We start from the raw sequence: 26,047 nt of genomic DNA on the forward strand, positions 1-26,047 counted from the left end.
CAGGTGAAAATATTTTCCAACGATCGCAGTCTTTTTTCTCACAGCCCGATCGGTCAACAAAGAAAGTCATCAAATAAAATTTAAGCACGCACTTCAAAACACCAGGGGAGAGACGCGTAAGCGGGGGGCCCGATATTTAGTATCATCATGGGTCATTATCATTGTCTGTGAATGGAACAAAGAAGCCCAGCCTGATAAGCCGACTGGCGCTTGCCACTTATGCAATCGCCACTTAAAGTTACCTGTGGCCGGGTCTTTTAGAATTGCATTTGGAGCCCAAATAATTGGCCTTGCGATTGCATTTGTTTTTCTAGGCTTCCGGAAAGTGAAAAGTTATTTATGAAAGCCGGCGATGAAATGCCCATTTGGGGAGTTGATTGATGGACTTGTTGATTAGTCACCACCGAATTGCTTGCGACCTGGAAATAATTGAGTGGAAAGCTGGAAATGCAATAATTTGTTGATCGGTCTAGCGTGTTCTGTGATATAAAATGCATTTTATCTTCGTACTTCAGAAAAGGAAATAATTTTAACAATTAAAATAACGCTATCAGTGGGGTGGATCCAAAAAAGTAAAAAGGTAGTATTTCAGATAGACAGTTGGTTTCAACCAATATGTTAAACAATTTTTCTAAAACATAAGCAAGCTTGTTTTTCCTTTCTTATACATTATATGGAAAGGACTGTTTTAAGTATTTACTGAATTCAACATTTTGACAATGATTAATGTGTTCCTATAATCCGATGATCCCTGGCGCACAAACTCTTCCCTATTTAGATACAAAGTCGAGCGTAATATGTAGATGGCTGTGATGTAAGGTATAAGGTGCTGTTCAATGGTTCGCCTTATGCGATCTCTGCGGAAATTTTAAGCACATTACTCAACCGAAATTCCAGCTCAGCATTAATCATGCCCAAATCATAAAAATGTGAATCAGATTATAGACGCGTTGTTTGTCTAAAACCGTAATGAACATGACCGTCTACTGTCGGCTATTTACATGGCATAAGATCAGACCCACACGTCTCTGGTTAAACGGTGCAATGCATTAAAATAATTTTGGGTAAAGCTCAGATTCTGGGACGCCCCCCAACAGAGATCTTATCGCCACTTCCGAGTAAGCTACGTGGTTGTGGCCACAATCGTTTGGCCACATGGAAATAACGATCAGAGATTTAAGTTTCGGGCTAGCCATTTCTGGGTTCGATAAGCCAGTGATTCACGCTAAATTGATAAGGTGATGCAGAAGCAATCCATTTCCTCATGTTGCCAGCCCAAAACCCGGCAACACTTTCTCTTTCGGCCACAAAATCGCGCTCTTTGCTTTCTCTTTGGCCAGATTGCTGCCTCTTAGACACGAGCAACATGTTGCCGAGGTGCGCATGTTGCTGGCGTCTTCGTTGCCACTGCGACCGCTTTTTGGCATCTTCGCGGCAAGCTTGGCTTAAATTGTTACCAAACGTTTAATGATCTTCAGTTAAGCTTCGAACTTTTACCAGACAAGTCGTGTCTGCGGCTGCTACCAACGGCAGTCACCTGAAAAGTCCCCAAACGCGGCTCAAACGTTAACGGAATTTTAAAACCGAGAGCGAAGAAAACAGAAAACTGCATCATTTGCATAAAACAAATAGAAACGTAACGAAAATAACTTCGGCCCAAGTTGATTTCGATTTAGTGTTATCATTTCGCGTCGCATAACTGACATTTTTCGCGCGCCCCTTTCTTCCTGGGATATTTGCATCGGTATCGTGTTTGTTTAAAAAGAAAATAGTGCACTGATATCTGATTAATTGACAAAACAATACCAGTTAGCAGAGGAAATACATCATATCTGGAATTCCCGAGTGAATCATGAGGGTCTCTTTGGCACTGTGGGGCACTTTGTGCCTGTGGGTGGTCACCGCGAACGCACAAGGATTTATATCACCACCCAATGTCGGGCATCACAATGGGGTAAGTTAGGAAACAAAAAATGAGCGGGGAAACTAAATTGACCTAAATTGACCAGTTCAATAATTATTTTGTTGTTGCATCAATACCTCATCGTTGGTGTTCCACATTCCATAAGACAAAGGCAATGGCTCATAAACGTCATCCCAAATGCTATATGTGCCAAATGATCATAAAAATAGAGAAAAAATGTTTATCACTTGATTTGCATTTCCATTGAACGATATGCAAATATTCATTGTTAGATCTGGCTTTGTGGTCTCTTCGTTTGTCCGACCAAATTGACACAGTTTTCAGATCTTTTCGAGTCTCGGCCAAAGAAAGTTGCCATGCGTTGAGTAGTACTCGCATAAATATACCAAACGGCCAAAGATTTTTGACCGCCTATCACAGAAATTCCCCAGACTTGCATAAGACTTTCTATCAATAAGATAACACGCAGTTGGAGTTCCCAAGTTCCACTGCCTATTTAAAAATTCAATTATTTAAATATTTGTTTTGGGATTTCAATATTAATTGTTGAATCGTTTAGGACCACAACTGAAAACGAAAACGATTTTCAACGCCTCAATGAACTTTCCCTTTTCACAAAAATATTTTATCTTTCGCTCAATCGAAGGTGGGGGACTCGATTAAATGAAGATGCAAAAGAGGAGTAAAAGCCGTAAAGTCATGGGACAACATTTAAACCTGTTCGCTTGGAGTGGTCAGGAAGGCAAATATAAAATTGAAAACCCATCTTCCAACATTTTAAAGTTTGGCATAAAATCTGTCAAGTCATGAGGGTTTTCAAGAACTTGCGTTGCCTTCGCGCCAAGTTGAAGGTCTTTTTGATAATCGATCGCCTTAACTAGTGTGTGATTTTTCTACTATATGATCATGTAATCTGATCAAGTTGGGCATCCGTTGTTACAGTTTTCACTTTTACGGCTAAAACCCACAGAGATTTTGCCAAAAGCCACAACAATTTATGATGTGAAATCAACAGCTCTGTTGTCTCCTCTCCTTTCGCCTTTAATCTTTATTTTTGGATGAACTAATGCCTATAATTGAGGTTTGGATTACGTAAAAAGATTTATTTTGATGTTTTTTGTGCCGCGGGCAATGTTTGGATATGGAATTATGGTTGAATTGGCAGGCGGATTAAAAGCCCCTGATCATCGCAGCTTTTTGGGAGTGAGAGTGCAGTCAATTAGGGGACAAAAGAAGTTCATGTATATTGGGAATTATTGTCTTTTTCGATGCAATATATGCTTTGCCCTTAACCTTTTCGTGCATCGGTTGACTTGCCAATTTCCTTTTGGGCAACTTGCACAACGTCTCCATAACATAGGAAAAGAAAAACGTGTTTGAACCAGATTTTTGCCAACATCATCTCTCACTATTGACATAAGCTGTGGCAATGGCCAGCGATTGCATCTTAACAATTTTTTACATTTTGGCCAAACAACTAAGCTTGCACAAGAAAAAGTATCATCATCTTCCTTTTGTCTGGCCATGAACAGGAACTGGTTGATGTTCAAGTTGCAGTTGCTGGCCTGGGAGACTTTTGTTGCTTTTCGGGATTTGTCAGCTTATTGGTGGCTGTTCAATTTTTTGTTGGTTGATTTTTCTTTCTTTTTTGCTATTGCCTAATTTAAACTTTTATTATTTTGTATATATTGCCTCACGTAGCGCTTGCAGTTGTGTCTTTGTGTCGTGTAAACTTGGCAGCCGGGCAGTCAACCTCTCAGTACCATCTGTTGCCCATCGTCCATGTCCATCCGCAAGTTCCATAGTTCACGGCACAGGCGCAGCAGCAGAAATCCACATCCCGGCAGAAACAGCGATTTGCTGTCTGCGAACATGTTTTTCTGGGCCTGCCAAATTGTTGGTTTCTCGTTTGTTTCGTTTTTCTGTTTGTTTTTAGTTAACATATTTATGTGTATTTGCCCGACTTGCTTTCACTTTTGTTGGGGCAAATAGAGTGTACATCTAGCTCCGAAAGAACACCACCAGGAGAGACTAAAGATCACACTATAAGGTTGCCTTTTTTAATAAGCTGGAAGGTAGTATACATTATTGAAGATTCTTTTTCACACCCAACACATCACACAATTAGGAAATCTCTTAACGTATCTTTAAATGGTTGCTAGTTATGAAACTGCTGCCAAATTGCTGTTCATCACATAAACTCAATCTTTTTGTTTCGAGGGCAAACAATAAAACAAACTTACATATTCGATAAAATGTAGCCCCGAGACGGTAATAAATACAGCAGACATTCCTCATTGACTTACCGCCTGTAATAATTTCATATTTTTGTGACGGGCCCTACAACCTGTTCGACTTCGGAGAACAGCATCCACCATCAAAAAAATAAAAATAATAATAATAAAAGCAGCAAAAATCATAATAAGCAGCCGCATTTCATTGTAATTTCTTTTTTTGCGGCCTGGGTTCGTTCTGTTCATTCCGAAGGCATGGAAAGTGGGTCAATCGAGAGATCTTTATAACATTTTTTTTTTGTTCGGTTGCATATTTATCTGAAATATATTTCGATATCCGAGCGGAGAGGTGACAAACTCTTAATGGGTTTAGCTTGAAAAATGAAAGTTGTTTTTGAGGAAGAACAGGAAAGATTCAACCAAAGAGGCAGACTGAAAAGGTGGTAATGCCACTTGCTGGTGCTGAAAAGCTAATCAGGTTCAGGGCCTCAATCATCGCACCTCAATCGGCTTTGATTATAGCCCTCGATCTTTTCCACTTTAGGAAAGTAAATGAGCTGCCATTAGCCTGGCGCCTCTATAAATCGATTCGCATCAAAATAATCCAATTGAGATCGCTTTTCAGCTGCTAACCACAAACAAATAAAATAATTGAACGCTAATCACACCGGGACAGCGTCTGTTCAATTGGATCTGCCTTATTTCTTTATTGTGCTGCTTTTTCTGGTCCGATTTAATTTGATTGGCTTTGCACCCAACTGGTTTCGAGCTCATTGAGAATTAAATCAATTTCGTTTTTGAATGAGAGGAAAATTGTCTGAAAAGTGAATGAAACCGAAGTGTCATGCCTGATTGGGCTGTGAAGGGCTGTCTGAGACAAAAAACATTGAAAATGTAATAGCATAGCTGATATAAGAGAGGTTATGAAATTTTCCTAGCTTGCATTTCCACCTTGCAACTGGCTGAGCAGGAAAAATTACATCTTACTGTAAGCATTATGCTATCAATGTAAATTAGTGGTTTTCTTCGCATATATATTGAATCTGCACAAGCGTTTTCGCAATACACTGACCCACTTTTAACTTAACTAGAACGTAAGAAGGTTGGCTAAAAGTAAAAGGCAAGTTTCTTCCGAGAATTGCGGATCTCCCGCAGTCTTGTAGGGGTTCATGGCTTCTTCCGCTTTCTATAGTTCCTCATTACCCCAGCGAACTTCTCAATTATTAAGCCATTAACATGGTCAGTAAACCGCGGGCTTGGTTCCGCATAGTTTCATGGAAACTATCGTCAGAAATTAGCTCAGTGAAAAATAAAAATGCTATTACCTATAAACAATAATTTCACATGCCAACTGGTGGGATCGTTAAAACGACGCCTGGGATGAGGAAAAAGAAAGTAAAAGGGCCCGGCGACATTAATCATAGTTTGATATTGACAGACCATCCGGATGGCTTCTTTTCGGGCAGGTCATTAAAACTCACTTGGATTGGCCAACCAAAAAAAAAAAGCGCGGGGATGCAGAAAACAAAATGGGATTTGTCCAAGCTTTTTGTTGCCTAATTGCAAGTGGCGACAAATAGGAATTGGATGTGGCACGTTGCAAGTCCCCTGACGAATGTCGCAATTATCTGCGGTATGTGAAGTAAATAGTAAATATATCAAGGCAATTTTCACCCACCATCATCGTACCAACAGTACCGACAGTACCAAGTGCAGCAAGTGCCAACTTCCGCATTACTCATACGCCACGTGAAACGGGTTTGTTCAGCTGCATCTTCTTTCTCGCCATAACTCAACGCAAATATGGCCAAAAGTCAAACGATCCTCGGCGAGGAACCAACCGCACGTAATGCAATAGCAATAGTAATAGCATAGGCAATAGCCAAGCCCAACGGCTTGGTTCAAACTGGGCAACCCGTTGTGGCACGGTGTTGTTGCACTTTCGTTTTCTTATTGTTGCTGTGCCTTTGTGTCTGGGGCGAAATGTTTATTGCGCGAAAATGAAGAAGCGTTTGTTGCTGCGGCTGCCTTGCAGTTCCCAAAACAAGATTTTCAACAAGCCAGTGGTGCTGCATGCTGCAGTTTGTTGCTGCCGCTGCTGCTGCTGCTGCAATGGCATCTGCAACTGGTGGACGGGTCGGGCTGGTCTGCCAGGAGATGTTGCAAGCCAAGCCGACGTTGAGTTGCATAATTTGTGTGTGTGTTTTTCCATTTTTTGTGATGGCGAGGTGGGAGTCACAGTACTATTGAGCCGCCTGCTCTGCCTCAAAGCACCAAAAACTTGTCCATCGATTTGCACTTTATTTTTCTGCTTTTGAGCACTGCAAATGCGCGGCGAAATTATTTAATGACGTTTTGCGGTTTGCCGCGGTGTAATGGAAAAGTGCAGATAACGATTTTGCTTTTCTTTGGTATGTATGGAAATAACCCGCGGGCTAGGCAGCAAAAGGTTAAAGGTCGTGGGAAATTAGAATCTTCCTGGAATGCAAGGAGCTTAGATCTAAAACAATGCTTGGCTTGAAAAGGACGACATTCGAGATACAATGAATGCGGAAATCAGTATAAATAATATAAAAACCTAAAGTATTATCACTCAAATTTTGGGAAACTTGTACAGGCAGGCGCTCTTTTCCCTGGAAAATATTATTTTCATGGAAAATATTTCACCCAGGGCTGTCATACTTAGCCGCTGCTGATGCAACTCCTTGGGCACTTTCCACCTCCGCGGAGGTTCCCCGGGCAGGAAGTCAAAGCCCTCGGCGAGCGAGATGCTCTGCTTAGTACCTGTCAGGTCCGAACACGCCCCCGACTTGCAGCAACCCACTTCGCACTTCAGTTGGCTGCTTCATGCCACATTATCGCCACCGACAGACCGAATACCCCAGTACAGTGCGCCATGGAGTAAGCCCCGTGGAGCAAGGCACAACTGCCGCAGCCTCTGTCAGCCACTTTCGGTTCGTTGGCGGCATGGAGTGAAGAAAACTGAACAAGAGTTGCCGTAAATGCAGTAAGAGAAAAACACTTTTCGCAAGCTTCGGTGATTTTATGCGCCGCAGAAGTTCCATAGCTGGCATTTCAGTTGCATTTCCATTCGCCTCTGCGCGGCACCCAAAGTGTTTCGTTTTGTTGCAAATAATAAATTTTAATTTGCTCGGCGGTTTTTGGCTACATTTTCTTCTCATTTCGCTGCGGCTTCGCCTGCGCATTTGAGTGCATCAGTTGGGCATGCAAGGCGAAATGTTTGAGCTTTCGATTTCTTCGCAAAAAATATGAAAGAAAAAACCGAAATGGGTCTAGCGGGTGTGTAGAAACGTTAGGAATGCACTTCAATTGTAAGGGGCCTAAGGGCAGTCCAGAAACTTTTAGAAATCCCGGGAGACGGCTGCCAACTCGCAAGTGAACTCCGTGTGGGGTTACTAACCGCTAAACAATGGTCAGTCCGCCGACCAGATGGGTCTTCGGCTTTGTCGCGTTCCGGGCCATCCGGGTAATTGCTAAAAACTGTCACGAACTGCAGCAGCACACAGTTTACCGACTCCGGCTACCAACGATTCCGAGCCGGTGGCAATTTGAAACATTTGCCAGTCCAGAGACCATAGCCCATAGACCATAGCCCATAGACCATAGACCAAAGTCCGTAGACCCCGCGACCCTCTGCAATTTGCATGCGGTCCATTCCTCGGAATGACTGAGTTTGCGTGACCAAAGCGGGCACGAGACCCAGCAATGTGAGCATTTGGCGAGTCAAGAGCAACGAGCTGGCTGCGATACAATCTGAAAATGACTTAATTGGTTCCTCCGCCTGGCGAAGGCAATTAAAACGAAAAGAACTTCACTTTCGAGACCAGCGTATTCGGTTCTGGCGCACTCCTAACCCACAAATTATGAATTCCAACTGAAAATGCAGTGGGGGAAAATAGAAAATCAAAAGTCGTACATTCCATTCCACTGCGAAAACAATGGCCGCCCGTTTGACGAATAATACGTGGGGTGGGGGCTCCAAATGCAATCGCATGTCTGGGAATCTAAGGCAGTGCTAATATGTAATTAAAGCATTAGACAAGCGTTAAGTTGGATCGCTAGAAAGATCTAAGGCAGCAAGAGGACTTGACAGCGGACTCAGTAGACGAGGTTGAGTGACGGAAGATTACAAAGCAGCAATATACACGTCAAATTCACTGAAAGATCTGTCAAGACAGTCACCTAAGCCCATCACGACCTTATAGCCCCACTCTCTTTCCACAATTTGCCAACCTGAATGGTGACCAAGGTCGCAACCAGTATAAATAAATACTCTGCCCATCCAAATATTGGCCTGACCCATATAATTCAAGCAAACGCGACAACACCTTAAGGCTTTGCATCAATTGAAATCGAGGCGTTCAATTCAAGTGACAGCCCATGGAAATGAGTAGACAAACAATCCCAACTCAATGGCTCTGGACTCACTAAAGTAAATACAAGTGCGAAGTACACGGATTGCCAGAAGTACGCACATTTACAGCCTTTGTATATTGGCGCCATTGAAATACTCAGTGACGACTACAAAGACGGAGAAAAATTGCACAAAATTACAAGAGCTTGGGATGATGAGTTCAACAAAGGCCCGAATCTTTGACGGTTGATGAGCGTGGAAAGATTTTTGGGCGTGTGGCGGTACTGTCAATGAAATTTCACGGTAAGGTTGAGTAACGAAATCTGACGAATGCAAATCTCTGGCTCGCCTTTCTTCAAAAACGAAATTGTAATATTTTCCGGCGGTTCTCTTGAACAATCAAGCTACCCTCCATCAACAAAGCGGCGTAAATAAATCTTTGAGTCCAACGATGTGGGCGCCCAACTCCTACCTGAAAAATATCTTGGCCATGGCTAAAAGATAGATAGATAAATGGCATGCAATTTATTTTGGTGCGTGCGCGAAAATTTATTGAATTGGAAAGTCAAAATTGCAGCGTATTTAAATTTATTTCCAACAATAATATAATTTTTAGAGGTTTTTGTTCAATGTCCGACTCACACGCAATTGCCTTTGATAATTATGAGGATCTTTCAGGCGATTGTCTGCCAAATAATAAGTGTGTTATGATATTAGTCGGCTGATATTGTGGTTTTGAAATTGAAAGTGTGTTGAGGCCGAAAATTGAGCTGTTTGTTGAAAAAGATTGGGCTTCTGATAGTGATTACTGTCTGCACTGAAATTAAAAAATTTAACACAATTTAACCATCTAACATTTTAGCTCGCTCTAAATAAAAATTGTCACTTTCTATGCAAAGTACGACCTTCCCAGACTTCACATCTAGACAGCAGTCTTGCCGGCCGACATCCGAAAACCATAATACTCTACTCTGAGCACTCAATTAAAATTCAGCTCGCTGCAATTAGTCATATGAACATGTTAATTACCAAAAAACAGATGGCCCATAAACCCGAATTTTCTCATGCCCCACACCGAGACCAAAACAAAAAATAAGTGGGTTTATTTAAATTACATTTGCTTAGTTTAGTTTAGTAGCCGCGACCACGGAAACTGCAGATGCTGCCCCTGGCCATGCTAATGATATAATAAATCTTAGCTGCTCGTAAAAAGTGTCAGACTGTGTCAAATTAACCATATGAGCGAGCTTCCATGCACAAGCTTTGGTGGAGTGTCGTCGGATGCATTCGTTGGATTTTAGCTACCTGTGCGGGCTGCGTGGGTGTTGAGATACAGATACGAACACGACTCTAAAAGGAAGTGAATTTGTGCAACTTTTGCCATTGGCAAAATGCCTAATTCGCAAATGAGTCTGATGCTTCTGCAATTAAATTAAATTTGTATGCCACTCATGTTTTGAAGAGCCGAGCTACTTGCAATCGCATTAACTCACAAATTTGCCTTGCGGGAAGCGGTTGTGCAATCCTTGAAGAGCTTTGTGGAAGCAAATTCCTATTAATTGGGATAAACAGTTGTTGGAGTACCAAAGGACGGCAGGAATTACGAAATTAAATGGTATTGTGCTTTTACTAGTGTATTGCCATTAAGATACTTTAACAGATGGCTGAGTATGCAGTCAAAATTCAAACTTATCGATATTGGATATTAATTCAAATTCTCAAATGTTTAGATCTGTATTGATGAGTATGCCGTATTTTTCTGAAAGAGCCATAAAGTATCCAATACAACAGATAATCATGAAATGATTATATTATGAATTAAAATGAAAACCTATATTCAAGGAATTCAATTTCCCCAATTATTCTGCATTTAAAAAGCTCTAGTTTTTACAGCAGTAATGGTGATATGATCCAGTGGATATTAAGTACCCAGATAATCAGTGGCAAACCGGGCAATTTCGGGCTCCGTCTGCCAAATTGCCTTATTTGTTTTTAGTTTTTCAAGTACTTTTCCCTCCGATTGTGAGAGTCAAGTATTTGGAGCGATAGTATCTGCGGATTCGTACGCGAGGAGTAACCGAGCTGACCAAGTTTCTTTTTTCCCCACTTGTGCGGCTTTCAAGAAATGGTTAAATAATATTTGTTTTTGCTTCAATTCGGTTGTTTTAACCGCTGGCGGGTTTTGCCTGGAATCTTTTCATTGTTGCCGCCCGGTTTTTTGTTGTGCGGACGGTGGCTTCTTTCGCTTTCATGTGCTTGCCCCCTTTTCAGGCTAGTTGTAGGTGTTGGCCACAGACCCGCTTGAGGCAATTTCTTATTTACCTCATTTAATTACACAATTTTATGTAAATTTCACTTTTTGCTTGTGCTGCTGAGGCTATTGTTGCTGCGCATTCTTTTGTGCGGCCACAAATTAATTACTTATTTGCTTAGCCGGCTAGCTATTTTGTTGGCAATTAAAATGCCTTTAGGAAATCCACAGAAATATTTTGTTCGCCTATTTTTTTTGGGCCATCTTTGCAAATTGCAGTCATTTCTCGATAGCCCCGAAAAGTGAAAGGGAATTGCCAAATTTTTGGATTGACCAATTCTCGAAGTAAAAAGAAACGAAACGAAGCCGCCATCAACTGCCATCAAAAGCTTATTATGCACATTTACTGTCATGTGGAGATTGTGAACAGAGGGAATGCAGGAGGTTACATCTTACTAACCAGTTTTGGTTGGGGCCAAAAATCGAAACTAAGCACTTTGTTCTGGACTTTATTGATCGGATAGGCTGATGTGGAAATTATTTGATCACGATTTTACAGATTCAACTTAGATCAAGATGCAAGATGTGGTGATAAGTTAGACAAACAATTTAATGAGCCGCAAAATGTGGATGACAGCCCAATAATAAATCAGTTTGAACGATGAAGTGTCCCAGTTCTTGAGTCTCCTTAAATCTCGGGCTGTTTTGCAACATAATAAAAGGTTGTAACTGAGTGATTGGTTACCGAGCCCAGGAGATTTATTTGTTGCGGTTGTATTTAAAGACTTTCAATATAAGCTTAAGACATCTACATAAAGTTAATGGCGAACAAACAAATTTTAATTGCCCCACTTTTGAATTGATTCGCCGAGAAACCACAATTTTCCTTGGTTATCCAAAAAACATAGACCCTCATTAGCCGTTAGACTGATGGCCAATCTGACGTCTGACATGTGCAGCTCTTCTTATGGCAAGAACACAAATTGCACAACATGCCTTCGATCGCCTCTGAAAAAAGATCCCCAGATCTGACCAAAAACAACCTTGAAACTCTGTGAATCGCAATAAGCGGTTACCAAAACTCCAAAATAAACCGCCAAGAGTGGTAGAAAGAACACACAAAGATCCAGTGCAAAACTGGAAGGCAAATGCATTTGGTTTTTCCGCGGTTGACTGCGGGGCAGGCAGGAAATCCGAAAGGCAATCGGGGAAAACGAGGCCAGCTCGGATGCCATTGGCCATTGACATGACCGAAAAAAACTGGAAAACTTGTAAAGTGTGCGACTCTCGAAGCATCTCGCAGAAACATCAGGCTGTTGCGCAACTCAGGATTTGAAGAATTTACGGCCTCTGATTTTGGGTGACTATTAATGAGCGCACCATTTCTTGGGGCTTGAAGGTCTTGCGGTTTTAACGATTAAATTCTAATTAGCATAAACACCCTAAATGATTACTAAATATCAAGCGGATCACTTTCACTGCGAGACTAAACCAAATCTAAAAAGAAATTTCCAAAATTTCGCTTTCATTTTGTATCTCGTCGGACTGAGGCCTCGTAATACTTGTCTCGACCCCGTGTACGTGTGTGTGTGATGAGAAATCAATTATGAATTATTATCAAATTAGCCGGCAGCTGGAGTCATGTAACTGACAGATACATCGTGGATCACAACGCCCCAGCGAAGATGTGAATGATGTATCTGTAAACTGGTTTCGATCCGGTGGAATGCAGTGACTTCTATCTCATGGCATATCTTCTCTGATTAGCATAATGCTCGTTTCATTTGACAGCCCCGAACGAAAAAGTTTACGTAACGCCATGGAGTCGGTTGTGGGAGCTCATCCTCAACCCGATTCGTTACTCTAATGGAACTTTCTTTGCTTATCTAAACCAATATTTTAGTTGTTAACAAATTAATGCTGTTTCTTGGACCCAGAAACACGAGTTTGCTCAGGGGAAATCCAGCTACGAGTATGTTATGGTAAGAGTGGATCGAACAAGAGGAACTTCCCAAGCGAAATAAACTATGTGTTTGTTTAGCTAATTATGAATTTTGAGTTGTCAATAATGCATCAGCGTGATTAATGTTTGCCAGCCCTGTTTAGTCACTTTTTGGATTTTTGACGATTGAGTAGCACCCACACTCCATGCGCCATTCATTTGACATATTTAACCCAGTGGCGAACAGTTGGGTATCAACCTCGTGGGTTGCGGTGGCATTTAGTGACAGCTACAATCACCTGCCAGCAATGGGTTAATGGTAACGCGCATGCGCAGCGTGTTAACAATTGGCCACCGATTGGTGGCGTCTAAAAACGAAAGCGTTTTGCATACAGGCGCCGTGAAAATGTTGAATGAATACGCTAACCACGAAATTGATATGTTCGACACATGACGTACACACTTTTGCGGGTACACAAAAATTGAAAGAGAAATATGTGTGGCCCTATGAGGACTGGGGTTCAGTGGCTCTTGGGACGGCGGTGCTGATTGCCTCGGCACTTGATTGATGACTGATTGACGTTTTCACCAGCCAGGCAATTTGTAGGGAAAAGTCATCTACGAAAAGAAAGAAAAGTGCAGTCGGTGAAAAACAGAAATTCACGATTGAGATGTATGACAAGACGTTGGGTTTTTCCCGATTACTTTCGGCGGCCTTAAAGGGATTTCACAGAAAATGTACCAACGCAAACCCAAAGAATGACTGAGTTTGTAATTGAGTAAGCTTTATTCCATTATAAGAAAGCGCCTTAACTGCTTCATTCACCTGCTCCAGCCTCTTCACCTCTTCTCCAATTTATTCATTGCCCCTCCGATTAGGTTGCATAATCCACTGCCCCATCCCACAGTTAGCTTTTGACGGCATCATCGAGCAACAATATCGCGTCATGATGAGGTGCGGCATTAGCGGCAACAACATAATTACCATGCGAAAAGAAAGAGTCAGGGGTCGACTAGCCTGATAACGCCTCAATCTGGCATCGCCAGAGCTCGGCGGGAAAAAAACAGATTTATGGCCTAGGCAATTAAATTATACATACAGCAGTTTAGCCGTAAGACAAAAAACTCTGTACATCTGCAGTATCCACGGCTGCCAATGCAGCTTCACCTTCTCCAGCGGGTACTGTGTTGGATAACTTCTTTTAACAATTGCTCGACGGCTGACCATTTGCTTGCCGCCTCAATTGGCAATACGTATACGCGGTGTATGACGGCTAGCTCGGCCAGGGCGGTCCTAACTCCAAGATTGTATAAGCAGTTCGCCCGATGAGAGAGAAACACTGATGACATCTGCAGATGGAAACAATGCAAGTGGGTTAGCAAGTGAATAGAGCAACTTCCATGGGGAGGAAGCATGAAACTGTCATTACTTAAATGTATGCTTAACTCGGATCTGGAATCTGTGTGCATCATTGGGCCTGCTTTCTTGGGCAATCACATTTTATGACCGAGATTACTATCATTTAAATGAGAGAAGTCAAGCAATTGCACTTTCATCTACCGTAATACGTATGGCTTCGCGGCACAAACAAGTTTGCCATTTTTTATGGACTTCAACTTGACCGACTGCCCGCCAATTAGGACCCCTAGCCAAACCAGACACACAGTCCAGTTTAGCCTGCAAAAGTGGAGCGCAGATTGCTATTACATTCGCCTGGGAAACTGGCTCATGCCTATTTTAGGAGCGTTCACTCAATGTTTGACTTATCTCTTAACCGTCGAGGGATCTCGAGCCAAAGCTGGTTTCTGCTCTGGCCGGGATGATGCAATGCTGCAATGATCGCCATGGAAAGTTGTAGCTCACCTGTTTCCCCCATTGCAGCCGCCCTTTCACAACTCGCAGCGCCGTCAGCTAAATCTGCAGCAGTACAATCAGCAAAACTTTGTCCAGGCGGGCGTGGAGCTGCCCATTCCCCACCGCTCGCAACACGGCCCCCATCCGCAGCACACGCATCTGCATCACCAGCAGCAGCCGCAGCAGCACCGCTTCGGGCAGTTCCCACAGCAGCAGCAACATCAGCAGCCCCACGGCAATCAGCAGTTCCAACGTTCGACCCAAAATCAACTGCAAACCGCTCCACAGTTCCCGCAGCAGCAGCAGCATTTGCCCTCTCCCGCCGCCGGCTTGGATCTGCATCATCAAAACTTCTTGGACTTGCGCAACTTCGCTGGCTCCCAGCAGCAGCAGCCAAATCAGCAGCAGCATCAGCAGCCACATCAGCAGCGCCATAAGCAATTTGGTGAGCCGAACTCAAGATCTTTCCCGATCTTCAACCTGTTACCCTCCTCGTTGTCTTCCCCCAGATTCCCGCTTGCAGTCCACGGCTTTCCCCCCACAACCATCCCAGGAGACCTACCAGCAACAGCAGTTGCAGCAGCAGCAGTTTGCCTACCAGCAGCCCCAACAGTTCGGACCCCAGGTTCTGCTCCAGACCACCCAGAAGCTGCCCAGCCAGGCGCCAGTGCCCACTTTCCAGACACTTTCCCAGCAGCAGAGCCAGTTTAACTACCAGCCACAGCCACAGCCACAGTCCAGCCAGCAGCAGTATCAGCTGACGCCCCAGTTGGGACTGCCAGTGCCGCAGATCTTTAGCAATGTTCAGGCCACACCCTTCCCAGAGCCAACCAGAGGAACCTTCCAGCAACAGCAGCCAGCAGCGCAGCAGCCTCAGTTCCAGCATCAATTCGTTAATGCCCCATCTCCAATTCAATCCCAGGCCCAGCCAGCTGACCAGGAGTACAAGCAAAAGCTGATCCAGAAGCACGAGCAATTTGTGGCCAAGCAGTACGAAAAGTCGCAGCACAAGGTGCGTCAGCAGCACGAAGAATTCCTGCTGAAGCAGCACCAAATCAAGCAGCACATCCTGCCAACCATCGTGACCCAACACAATGCCAACTACCAGAACTCACCCTATGTTGCAGCACCGGCACGTGGAAGACCAGTGGCTCACCCCACGGAGTACAATCAGTTCAACAGTGCCCTGCAACAGTACTACAAGGAGCACCCGACGACGACAACCACCACCACGACAACCACAACAACCACTGAGGCCACAACCACTCCAAAGAAGAACATCTATGCTCAGGTCAAGTCGGAGCTGGGGAAATTCCCAAGTCAGAAGAGCAAGAAACCCGTGAAGACCATTGCCCGCGATGACTTGCTCAAGCAGCTCAAGGCAGCCCTGTCCGAAGCACCACAACAACCACTGACGGGAAACAAGACCTACGATGAGATGGACCTGGTTCTGCCCAATGGACAGCGGGTTCAGGTGATTCGCACCACAGATCCCAACTTGGTGCAAGGACAAAAGGCCTACTCCCAGGAGCAACTGCAAACTCTATTGGCTCAACAGGCTTTGGGTGGCGAGACCAAGCTTAGCTTGAGTGATGTGGCTCCCAGTAAGAGCAAAGATCTTGAACTGCCCGGTGGCGGAAAGGTACAGATTCTGCGATCCCCCGATCCTCAGGAGTCGGACACCCTCCCATCCGGTTCTCTGCCCGGTGGCGTTGACCTCTCTAGTTTGGCCGCCCTCTACGGTGGTGGGGCTGGTGATATTCAGGGTATCAGCAATGGAGCCAATAGCATTGCCAGTTCCGCGGTCATAACTTCAGACTCCGATGAACCACCATCCTTGGAGGAGCTGGCCAAGCGTGGACTTATCCCCGATGGCTATGAGATTGAGGGTCTGAGCCCAAAGTCCCAGGCACCGGCCACCGCTGCACCACCAACTTTGCCGCCCAAGAAAAAGGCCACCTACGTTTACCTGGAGGAGCAGACCGACGGCAGCTTCAAAATCCAAGGCGTTAAGGCCAACGGCGAGAAGGAGACCAAGCAAACCGGATCCGAAGTGGAAAGCATTCTGGAGCGCATTAGGAGCGGAGAGATTAAGCTGCCGCCCTCCGTTTCCCGCCTGACCTTGCCCAACGATGAGCTGGTAGAGATTAAGAGCGGCAAGATTATCCAAACCACGCGTGCACCCACCACAACCACAAGCACAACTACCACCACCACAACCACTCCAACACCCTTCATTTCCCGTGGAACACCCAGCAATCACAGGCAGTATCACCCGTCGAGGACCTCAACCACCACCACCACCACCACAACCACTACTCCCACAACGGCCCGCCACAATTTGATTTACGAGAGCAGCACCAGCCATGTGAATGCGGCTAGTCTCATTCGCACCACCACAGCTCCCACTTACGGTGGTTCCACGGTGACAGTTTCCCCATATCTGGAAGGTGTATCCACCCACTTGCCGGTGGTGACCGAACGGCTGTCCGATGTGGCGAATAATGCAGAGCTCCTGCCACCTGTTCCCCAATATGCCGATGCCCTCGTCCAGGAGACGGAGAACACCGAGAAGGCCGCACAAGCGAATCCCTCAACCACTTCTGTGCTGTCCAATCCCAGCGAAGATCTACTGCAAATACTGAAGACTAACGGACTTTTCGCCATGGCCAAGTATCTGAGGCAGTCGGGTCTGGACAGCATCCTAAACGAAACCGGACCGTATACCATCTTTGTTCCCACTGATAAGGCCTTTAAGAATCTTTTGGTGCAGTTGGGAGGACCAGAAAGAGCCGAGGAAAAGTTCCAGTCGAATCCCAGATTGCTGAGCGGGGTATGTTGACTCTAAGCCGTTACATAGATTCACCCCTTTCAACCAACAAAATATTTTTCATTATAATTAATGTTATTACACGTTTCTCCTGCATAGCTCCTGCTCCATCATGTGATTCCAGGAGCTTTCGAAATCGCCACCCTGCAAGACGAGATGACTGGCGTTTCCCTGGCTGGAACACAGCTGCGAGTTAACCAGTACAACATGCACGACCAGGAATGGAACGATGTTACTGTAAGACAGCCGGCGATATTTTAATGAAATCTAAAAACTTAACCTATATATTTATTATTTACTCGTTACTCGTAGAGTAAATTCTGCATTTTTGTAGAATTCTGCATTTCTCTAAAATTCTGCATAATTTTTTTTGTAATTTTGTTGATGATAATATCAGGACAATATCATGATTGTAGAAATTAAAAAAAACTAAGAAATGTCCTAAGGCCGAAGTTCTAAACTCCATAACTCAACTTATCTTAATCGGATTTTGAAGTGGCATACCTCTAAATGTTTCTGGCGCAATTCTCTAAAAATCTGCATTCAAATTTAAAAATTTATTTTTTTTTATATTTTTTGTCATTTTTTTGATGTCATGATGTAGAAAATCCAAGAAATTAAAAAATGTCCTATGGCTGAAGTTCTAAACTCCATAACTCAACTTATCTTAATCGGATTTTGAAGTGGCATACCTCTAAATGTTTCTGGCGCAATTCTCTAAAAATCTGCATTCAAATTTATAAATTTATTTTTTTTTATATTTTTTGTCATTTTTTTGATGTCATGATGTAGAAAATCAAAAAAATTAAGAAATGTCCTAAGGCTGAAGTTCTAAACTCCATAACTCAACTTATCTTAATCGGATTTTGAAGTGGCATACCTCTAAATGTTTCTGGCTCAATTCTCTAAAAATCTGCATTCAAATTTATAAATTTATTTTTTTACAATTTTTTTGTAATTTTTCTGATGTTACGAGAAATTCAAAAATGTCCAAAGACTGAAGTTCTAAAGTTCATAACTCAGCTTATCTTAATCGGATTTTAAAGTGGCATACCTCTAAATGTTTTTGGCGCAATTCTCTAAAAATCTGCATTCAAATTTAGAAATTTATTTTTTTTTAATTTTTTTTGTAATATTTCTGTTGTAGAAATTCAAAAATGTCCAAAGATTGAAGTTCTAAAGTTCATAACTCGGCTTATCTTAATCGGATTTTTGAAGTGGCATACCTCTTAATGTTTCTGGCGCAATTCTCTAAAAATCTGCATTCAAATATAGAAATTTATTTTTTTATAATTTTTTTTGTAATTTTCTTGATGTCATGATGTAGAAATTCAAAAAAATTAAGAAATGTCCTAAGGCTGAAGTTCTAAACTCCATAACTCAACTTATCTTAATCGGATTTTGAAGTGGCATACCTCTAAATGTTTCTGGCGCAATTCTCTAAAAATCTGCATTCAAATTTAAAAATTTATTTTTTTTTATATTTTTTGTCATTTTTTTGATGTCATGATGTAGAAAATCAAAGAAATTAAAAAATGTCCTAAGGCTGAAGTTCTAAACTCCATAACCCAACTTATCTTAATCGGATTTTGAAGTGGCATACCTCTAAATGTTTCTGCCGCAATTCTCTAAAAATCTGCATTCAAAGTTATAAATTTATTTTTTTTTATTTTTTTTTTAATTTTTCTGATGTTACGATATTGTAGAAATTCAAAAAAAACTAAGAAATGTCCTAAGGCCGAAGTTCTAAACTCCATAACTCAGCTTATCTTAATCGGATTTTGAAGTGGCATACCTCTAAATGTTTCTGGCGCAATTCTCTAAAAATCTGCATTCAAATTTAGAAATTTTTTTGTTAAATTTTTTTGTAATTTTTTTGTTGTTACGATGTTGTAGAAATTCAAAAATGTCCAAGGACTGAAGTTCTAAAGTTCATAACTCAGCTTATCTTAATCGGATTTTAAAGTGGCATACCTCTAAATGTTTTTGGCGCAATTCTCTAAAAATCTGCATTCAAATTTAGAAATTTATTTTTTTTTAATTTTTTTTGTAATATTTCTGTTGTAGAAATTCAAAAATGTCCAAAGATTGAAGTTCTAAAGTTCATAACTCGGCTTATCTTAATCGGATTTTTGAAGTGGCATACCTCTTAATGTTTCTGGCGCAATTCTCTAAAAATCTGCATTCAAATATAGAAATTTATTTTTTTATAATTTTTTTTGTAATTTTCTTGATGTCATGATGTAGAAATTCAAAAAAATTAAGAAATGTCCTAAGGCTTAAGTAGAAATATCTCGATTACACTTTCACCAGAGTAACGGGTATCTGATAGTCGGGGAACTCAACTATAGCATTTTATCTTGTTTTTTATTTATTTTTTAAGCTGACCACCATTAACGGAGCCATGGTTGTGCTGAACAAAAAGGATATCAAGATACCGCAAGGAGTGGCTCACGCAGTCGATCGCGTAATGTTCCCACTGCCCGTTGGAGATATTCTGCAGACTCTGCAGTCTGATCGTGAGGGTCGCTTCAGCAATTTCCTCAAGATTCTGTACACTTCTGGACTGTCTGAAAAGCTTCAGAGCAAGGGTTAGTACAAATTTAACACATAACTAAAATAATTTCTAACGAATGTGCATTAGGTGTCAAGACGTACACTGTTTTCGCTCCTGTGGACAAAAGCTTCAGCGAATTGGATTCCGATACACTGGAAAAGCTTTACAATGACAAAGATGCTGCCGAACAGTTTGCCATGAAGCACATTGTTCCCGGGGCTCTTTTCTCTGCTGGTATGCGTTTCTACCAAGTTAAGGACTCATTGTCTACTGGCAAAACCGTTATCCTCCAGAAGACATCTGCGGGCAAGATTAAGGTTAACGATGCACAGATGGTCACATCCAACATTCCAGCTACGAATGGAGTGATTCACGCCCTGGATGGAGTCTTGGCGTGAAGAGATTAAAGCTGCCGGGTCGGATAATCCCTTCATTAAGCAGTTTTTTGTTTGAGCCTTAAGATTAGTTTAAGCGAGGAGGAGTTTCATCAACCACATCCAAAATTGATAGTGAAATCTTGCCAACGTCCTTGACAGGACTTAAGAAATTATAATCTTATATAGAACTGGTGCAAATCCATGAAGTATAAGAGATATACGCAACGATTTGGTGCTTCCAAAAACTATTCTGTATTTTTCTTTTTCGCCTTCATAAAACAGTCATTACAAATAGTTCAATTTAAGAAAGAAGCAGAAAATATGTAAAAAGAAGCCAACACAGGTGAAATCTGATTGGTATCTAAGCTAAGTTCACATATATTTATTTTTGGCATTAAATCATGTGCAAATTAATTTGCAAAATTCTGTAAAATAAATAAAAAATATAGTTAAGAAATATATAATGATTCTTTTATTTATTTGAAAAGTATTGAAAGGCGGACAAAGCATATATTTTTGTTGGTTTTACAAAATGATAACAATACCTTGAATAAAAAAAGGAAATTTCAAAACTCGGCAACGAAAATGGACGACGCTATCTAATTTATTTTTCTGACTGCACTTACTATTCGCATTTGACGAGGGTAAACCTGCTGTCATTAGGTTATCGAAAAACACAACAAAGACGATTGAAACGTAGGTTGTATATAAATAGTTGTCACTATTTGCAAGAATTTAGATAATACATAAAACTCAAGATGGTAACATCGCGTCTGCTGGGTCTAAAAACTTATTTATGTGATTTAATTTTGTAGATTCTTGTTGTTTTTATTTTGACTGCACTTGAAATAACTTTTTCAACTACGCAAACAACTACCTCAACTGAACCAAGTCAGTGTATAATTTTTCCAAACTTACCTATATGTTTGCTAACTACGACGACAATAACATCCATATCTGATTCAACAACTACGAAGGACATCACGACTACTGCAGCATCTCCTACAACACCTGAAGACTTGATAACAACCACACTTGCTCCTGCAACCACTGAAAAAGTACCCACCACGACAGAAGAACTAAGTACAAGTGAATCAATTCTGTGTAAAAATGTTCCGAATTTACCAATATGTTTGCAAAGTACGACGACAATAACTTCCATATCTGATTCCACAACAACTGAAGACTTGAAAACAACCACTGAAAATATACCCATAACCACAAATGCGCCCACAACGTCAGAAGAACTAAGTACAACTGAATCAATTCTGTGTACAAATTTTCCGAATTTACCAATATGTTTGCAAAGTACGACGACAATAACTTCCATATCTGATTCCACAACTACAAAGGACAACAACGCAACTACAGCATCTCCTGCAACAACTGAAGACTTGAAAACAACAACACTTGCTCCTACAACGTCAGAAGAACTAAGTACAACTGAATCAATTCTGTGTACAAATTTTCCGAATTTACCAATATGTTTGCAAAGTACGACGACAATAACTTCCATATCTGATTCCACAACTACGAAGGACAACAACGCAACTACAGCATCTCCTGCAACAACTGAAGACTTGAAAACAACAACACTTGCTCCTACAACGTCAGAAGAACTAAGTACAACTGAATCAATTCTGTGTACAAATTTTCCGAATTTGCCAATATGTTTGAAAAGTACAACGACAATAACTTCCATATCTGATTCCACAACTACGAAGGACAACAACGCAACTACAGCATCTCCTGCAACAACTGAAGACTTGAAAACAACAACACTTGCTCCTACAACGTCAGAAGAACTAAGTACAACTGAATCAATTCTGTGTACAAATTTTCCGAATTTACCAATATGTTTGCAAAGTACGACGACAATAACTTCCATATCTGATTCCACAACTACGAAGGACAACAACGCAACTACAGCATCTCCTGCAACAACTGAAGACTTGAAAACAACCACACTTGCTCCTACAACCACTGAAAATATACCGGAAGTCTCTTCTACAACGACTGAAGAACCATCGACCACTTTAGCTTCAACAACCACTGAAGAAGTAACAACAACTACGACCGCGGCAGTAACAACAACCACTACTGCTCCCACTATCACTGAAGAATTGACAACAACAACAATTGCTCCTACAACCACTTCTTCAGCTCCAACGACTACTGAGGAAAACTCTACAACTTCTGAAGAAATAACAACTACAACTTCGGCAAAAACCACAGAATCAACAACGACAGCTCCCTCCAGCTCTCAGGCTCAACACCACCACCATTACCACCACGAAGTGATTGGACCTCCACATCGACCTCCACCTTTTCCAATCCTTGGATCCTTGCCTGTGGCAGATTCTGCTGCAATTGCGATACTACCTATTCGGCGTCCACCTCCAATCCCTGCATTTCCTAGACCACCACCAAGACCACCACCAAGACCACTACCAAGACCACCACCAAGACCACTACCAAGACCACCACCAAGACCACTAAGACCACTACCAAGACCACCACCAAGACCACACCCCTTTGGAAATTTGGTTGGATAATAATGAAATATATATATATATATCTACATATACATATGTTGATTTACAATTAAAACATTGATTTTGCAACAAAACTAACTGATTTGCCTCTCCCATCTATAGGTGATGGCTGAAATTATTGAAGTTTTTGCGCCATCTATGTTTGACCATGAGTACTGAAATGATGTAGAGAGGTGTAGAAATCTGAATCCACATGTAAAACAAAACAGTGGTATACATTAAAAACCAAAAACACATTTTCATCAGAAAGAAGTATTCTTAAATAAAAGTCGAAACATCCAGACTCGTCGTTGCTAATTCCTTTGGAAAGCTAACATAATAAAATACTTAAAAAATTAAGAACATTAAGTTCTCCCAGAAGTAAGCCCCAATGAATATTCAAGCATTTGTAATGTACATATAATTCTCATAAATTCTTTATTAATTCGATTTTTAAAATGTCTTGTTTCATTTGTGTTGCCCTCGTGTTAGTTTAATTAGTTTACTCTTCAATGCAAATGCCACACATTACATTATATTTAAGTATTCCGTATAAATATTTCTCCTGCAAGCCATCAAGTTCGTTTGGAGTATTTATGTTGGTTTAGTCATAATTATTTGTGGTTAAATAATTTTAGCAATTAATTTATATAATTAAATTCTATAATTTGCCTTGCATAGCGGATCTTCATGTCGTTCTGCACACTCATACATACCAATGTTCCATGTGTTTCTATGAGTTTGTGTAAGTGTTTCTTATTTTAACATGCACATTTATATTTGCAAAAAACATGAAATGCTATTTTGTATTTAAATATTTTATTCCGTATCTATTCAATAATCGAAGGTGAGTAAAAAGCAACAAACAGTTAAACTTAAATGTTTCAGAATAAAAACTGTAAAATTATATACACCTAATAAAAGTGAAATAAGATAAAAACTCAGATGATGGTAATCGAGAACAATTAATCGTGGAACAGTATACAAATGTAATTTCTAAACTTTAAATACACATTTACCAACATCTATGCCTTACCTCATTTCCATAAATTTTTTTTACATTTTCTTTAATTAATTTTTAGCTTATGCATTGTAATAATTTCTCAAAGTATCACCCTGTGTTTTCTCATAGTTTTACGATTTTTTTTGTTTTTTTTTTTCTTCTTTTTCCATTTTCTTAAAATTTACAACAATACTTTAACTTATTTATCATATTTAAATTTTTAACAAATCGCGCATCTTAAAATCCGGCCCAGAATCTGCGGCTTCCAAAGGATGAGAGTCCAAAAAAATGCGATAATAAAAGTTGAACAAAATGAATGCGAGTGTTTGTGTATGGCTATTGTAGGTTTACTTTTAGTAGACACTGTAGTACGTTGAATTGCTGCTTGGCTTTATTTTTATTAGAGCCGCGTTGGTATCTGAATTGCATCTAATCTTAGTCATATTTAAGGAATCAGATCAAATGCGAAAATCGAATGGAAGTTTAGGAGAATCTATTGAAACCATCCCTAGAGTGGATACTTTTTATGTCTATGGAAACCGAAGTTGAATTTTGGGAAATTATCGAATCGAGCTCAATACCAAGCAGCTCTACTATTTTACTGTTGTGATATTTGCAATATTTCTTTTGGTTTTTGTTTATCGTTAAGTTCTATTTTAAATATGCTGTACGTAGTTGGAGGAAAAAACACTTAAAATGTTTTGTTTGAACGAACTTCTTTAACTACATATGGTTCTGCCTTGCATCCTGTGAGAAAGTGTTAGTCGTCTCTGTTTTGCGCTATATGGTTTGACTATTTTCGCTTAGTTTGGCTTGTGTGTATTTCTTTCGTTTGCAGTGTGTGTAATTCATTTTAAATTTAATTTAAAATAGGAACAACCCCGCTCGCAACTCGGGCCACGCCTACTGCTGCTGGACGAGCAGCTGCTCCACCTGGTCGGCGGTGCGGAGCAGGAAGGCGGCACTTTCGCGGTAAGCGGATATCACCTGCCGGGCGGCCGTCACCTCGTTGGCGCTCAGTTTGTGCGGCAGGATGGGCGGCGCTCGAACGGATTGGCCGTCCATCCCGCCGCCGCCGGCCACCAGCAGTTGTTGTTGCTGCTGTTGTTGCTGCTGCTGCTGCTGTTGTTGCTGCTGCTGTTGCTGCTGCAGCTGCTGCAACTGCTGGGTGGCGGTCACCAGTGCGTTGTTGTTGCTCGCATTGCTCAGGCTGGCCAGATTGGCGGCGCTTAGCTGCGAGTTGATGTTGCCGGTCACGGAGCTGTTGCTGTTGTTGTTGCTGACCATGTTGCCGCCAAGGCCGCTGGTCGGTTTCATCGAGAGATCGGTGGGCGTAACTGGAAAGCAAGACAGTAGTATGATTAAGCATATCATTTATAACGCAAGCTACATGTTGTAAGGGAAGTATCATATGGTATAACTGCTTGTATATTTGATAATTTATCGCATTGTTTACTCACCATTTCCCAGGCCAGCCACTGCGGGGAAATATCCGGGATAACTGGGGGCTCTGCCGGCGGCCACGGCTGCAGCTGCTGCGACAAAAGGGGAGGCCGTCGATGGGGAACTGAAGTCCGTGGTGTACGGACTGCTGGCAGGGAGACCAGCTCCGTTGGAGGCGCCTGCTCCATTGGCGAGGGTCAAACCGGTGACACTGGCGCCGCCACTAACGCTGGCATTCGAGCTGAGGGCCAAGGGAGAGCTGCGCGCCGAGCTCATACCGCCCCCGCCCCCGCCGGCGGCACCGCCGCCTCCACTTCCACCCGCGTTGCCCGCCCCACCAAAGGGCAGCACATCCGCGTGCTCCGAATTGGGCGTGGAGCGGGCGAAGCCGACGGCGCTGACGAACGGAAGAGCTGCGGCTGCCGCGCTGGTCAGTCCGGTGGCATCCCCCACACCGCCCATGCCGCAGGTGGCGGTGGCATTGCCGGCGGCCGTGGTGCTAGTGCCGCCGGCACTGGAACTTGTGGCAGCCACCACCGCTGCGGCCGCAGCCGCGGCTGCTGCAGCGGCCACCGCACTTCCAGGAGCGGGAACTGCGTGCGTGATGGGCTCCAGGCCGATGCGCATTCGTTTGGCGTTCATGGATTCGTTTTCGCAGGCGATGGCCAGGATTTGCTCCGCCTGCACGGATGTCAGATGAGCGGGAGTGGGTCGGGTCTGGA

At 42.2% G+C, this 26,047-nt stretch overlaps 3 protein-coding genes across 4 annotated transcripts in view; 2 read left to right on the forward strand and 1 right to left on the reverse strand.

Annotated features, from left to right (window-relative positions):
- Positions 1-1,437: 1,437 nt before the first annotated feature.
- LOC6543505 lies at positions 1,438-20,557 on the forward strand. Its single transcript, XM_001969488.3, has 6 exons — positions 1,438-1,954; positions 14,609-15,026; positions 15,091-17,414; positions 17,511-17,648; positions 19,795-20,002; positions 20,056-20,557. Exons 1-6 carry the CDS (start codon positions 1,853-1,855, stop codon positions 20,364-20,366), a joined length of 3,501 nt encoding a protein of 1,166 aa, XP_001969524.1. The 5' UTR covers positions 1,438-1,852; the 3' UTR covers positions 20,367-20,557.
- Positions 20,558-21,076: 519 nt separating this feature from the next.
- On the forward strand, positions 21,077-22,900 carry LOC26527054 (proteoglycan 4). The gene is made up of 2 exons (XM_026978502.1): positions 21,077-21,106; positions 21,161-22,900. The coding sequence occupies exons 1-2, from the start codon at positions 21,104-21,106 to the stop codon at positions 22,898-22,900; spliced, it is 1,743 nt and encodes a 580-aa protein (XP_026834303.1). The 5' UTR covers positions 21,077-21,103.
- Positions 22,901-23,288: 388 nt separating this feature from the next.
- The window catches only part of LOC6543515 (homeotic protein female sterile), a 56,477-nt gene continuing 53,718 nt past the window's right edge, over positions 23,289-26,047 (reverse strand). The window contains exons 4-5 of one of the 2 annotated variants that reach the window (XM_001969489.3): positions 25,343-26,042; positions 23,289-25,219 (exon numbers count right to left, since the gene is read on the reverse strand). In XM_001969489.3, coding sequence (XP_001969525.2) covers positions 24,786-25,219; positions 25,343-26,042 — 1,134 coding nt within the window. In that variant the 3' untranslated portion in view covers positions 23,289-24,785. The remainder of the gene's footprint in view (positions 25,220-25,342; positions 26,043-26,047) is intronic. The other variant, XM_026979068.1, reaches the window with a different exon arrangement.

The sequence above is a fragment of the Drosophila erecta genome, unplaced genomic scaffold (assembly GCF_003286155.1).
Source record: "Drosophila erecta strain 14021-0224.00,06,07 unplaced genomic scaffold, DereRS2 tig00000055-arrow-pilon, whole genome shotgun sequence".
Taxonomy (NCBI): Eukaryota; Metazoa; Arthropoda; class Insecta; order Diptera; family Drosophilidae; genus Drosophila; species Drosophila erecta.

Excerpts from the sequence above, each read along its gene's own strand:
- LOC6543505 (XM_001969488.3), top strand. The coding sequence starts at position 1,853 with ATGAGGGTCTCTTTGGCACTGTGGGGCACTTTGTGCCTGTGGGTGGTC. Across the intron at positions 1,955-14,608 it reads ATGTCGGGCATCACAATGGG|CCGCCCTTTCACAACTCGCA; the intron begins GTAAGTTAGGAA and ends CCCCCATTGCAG. Across the intron at positions 17,415-17,510 it reads ATCCCAGATTGCTGAGCGGG|CTCCTGCTCCATCATGTGAT; the intron begins GTATGTTGACTC and ends TCTCCTGCATAG.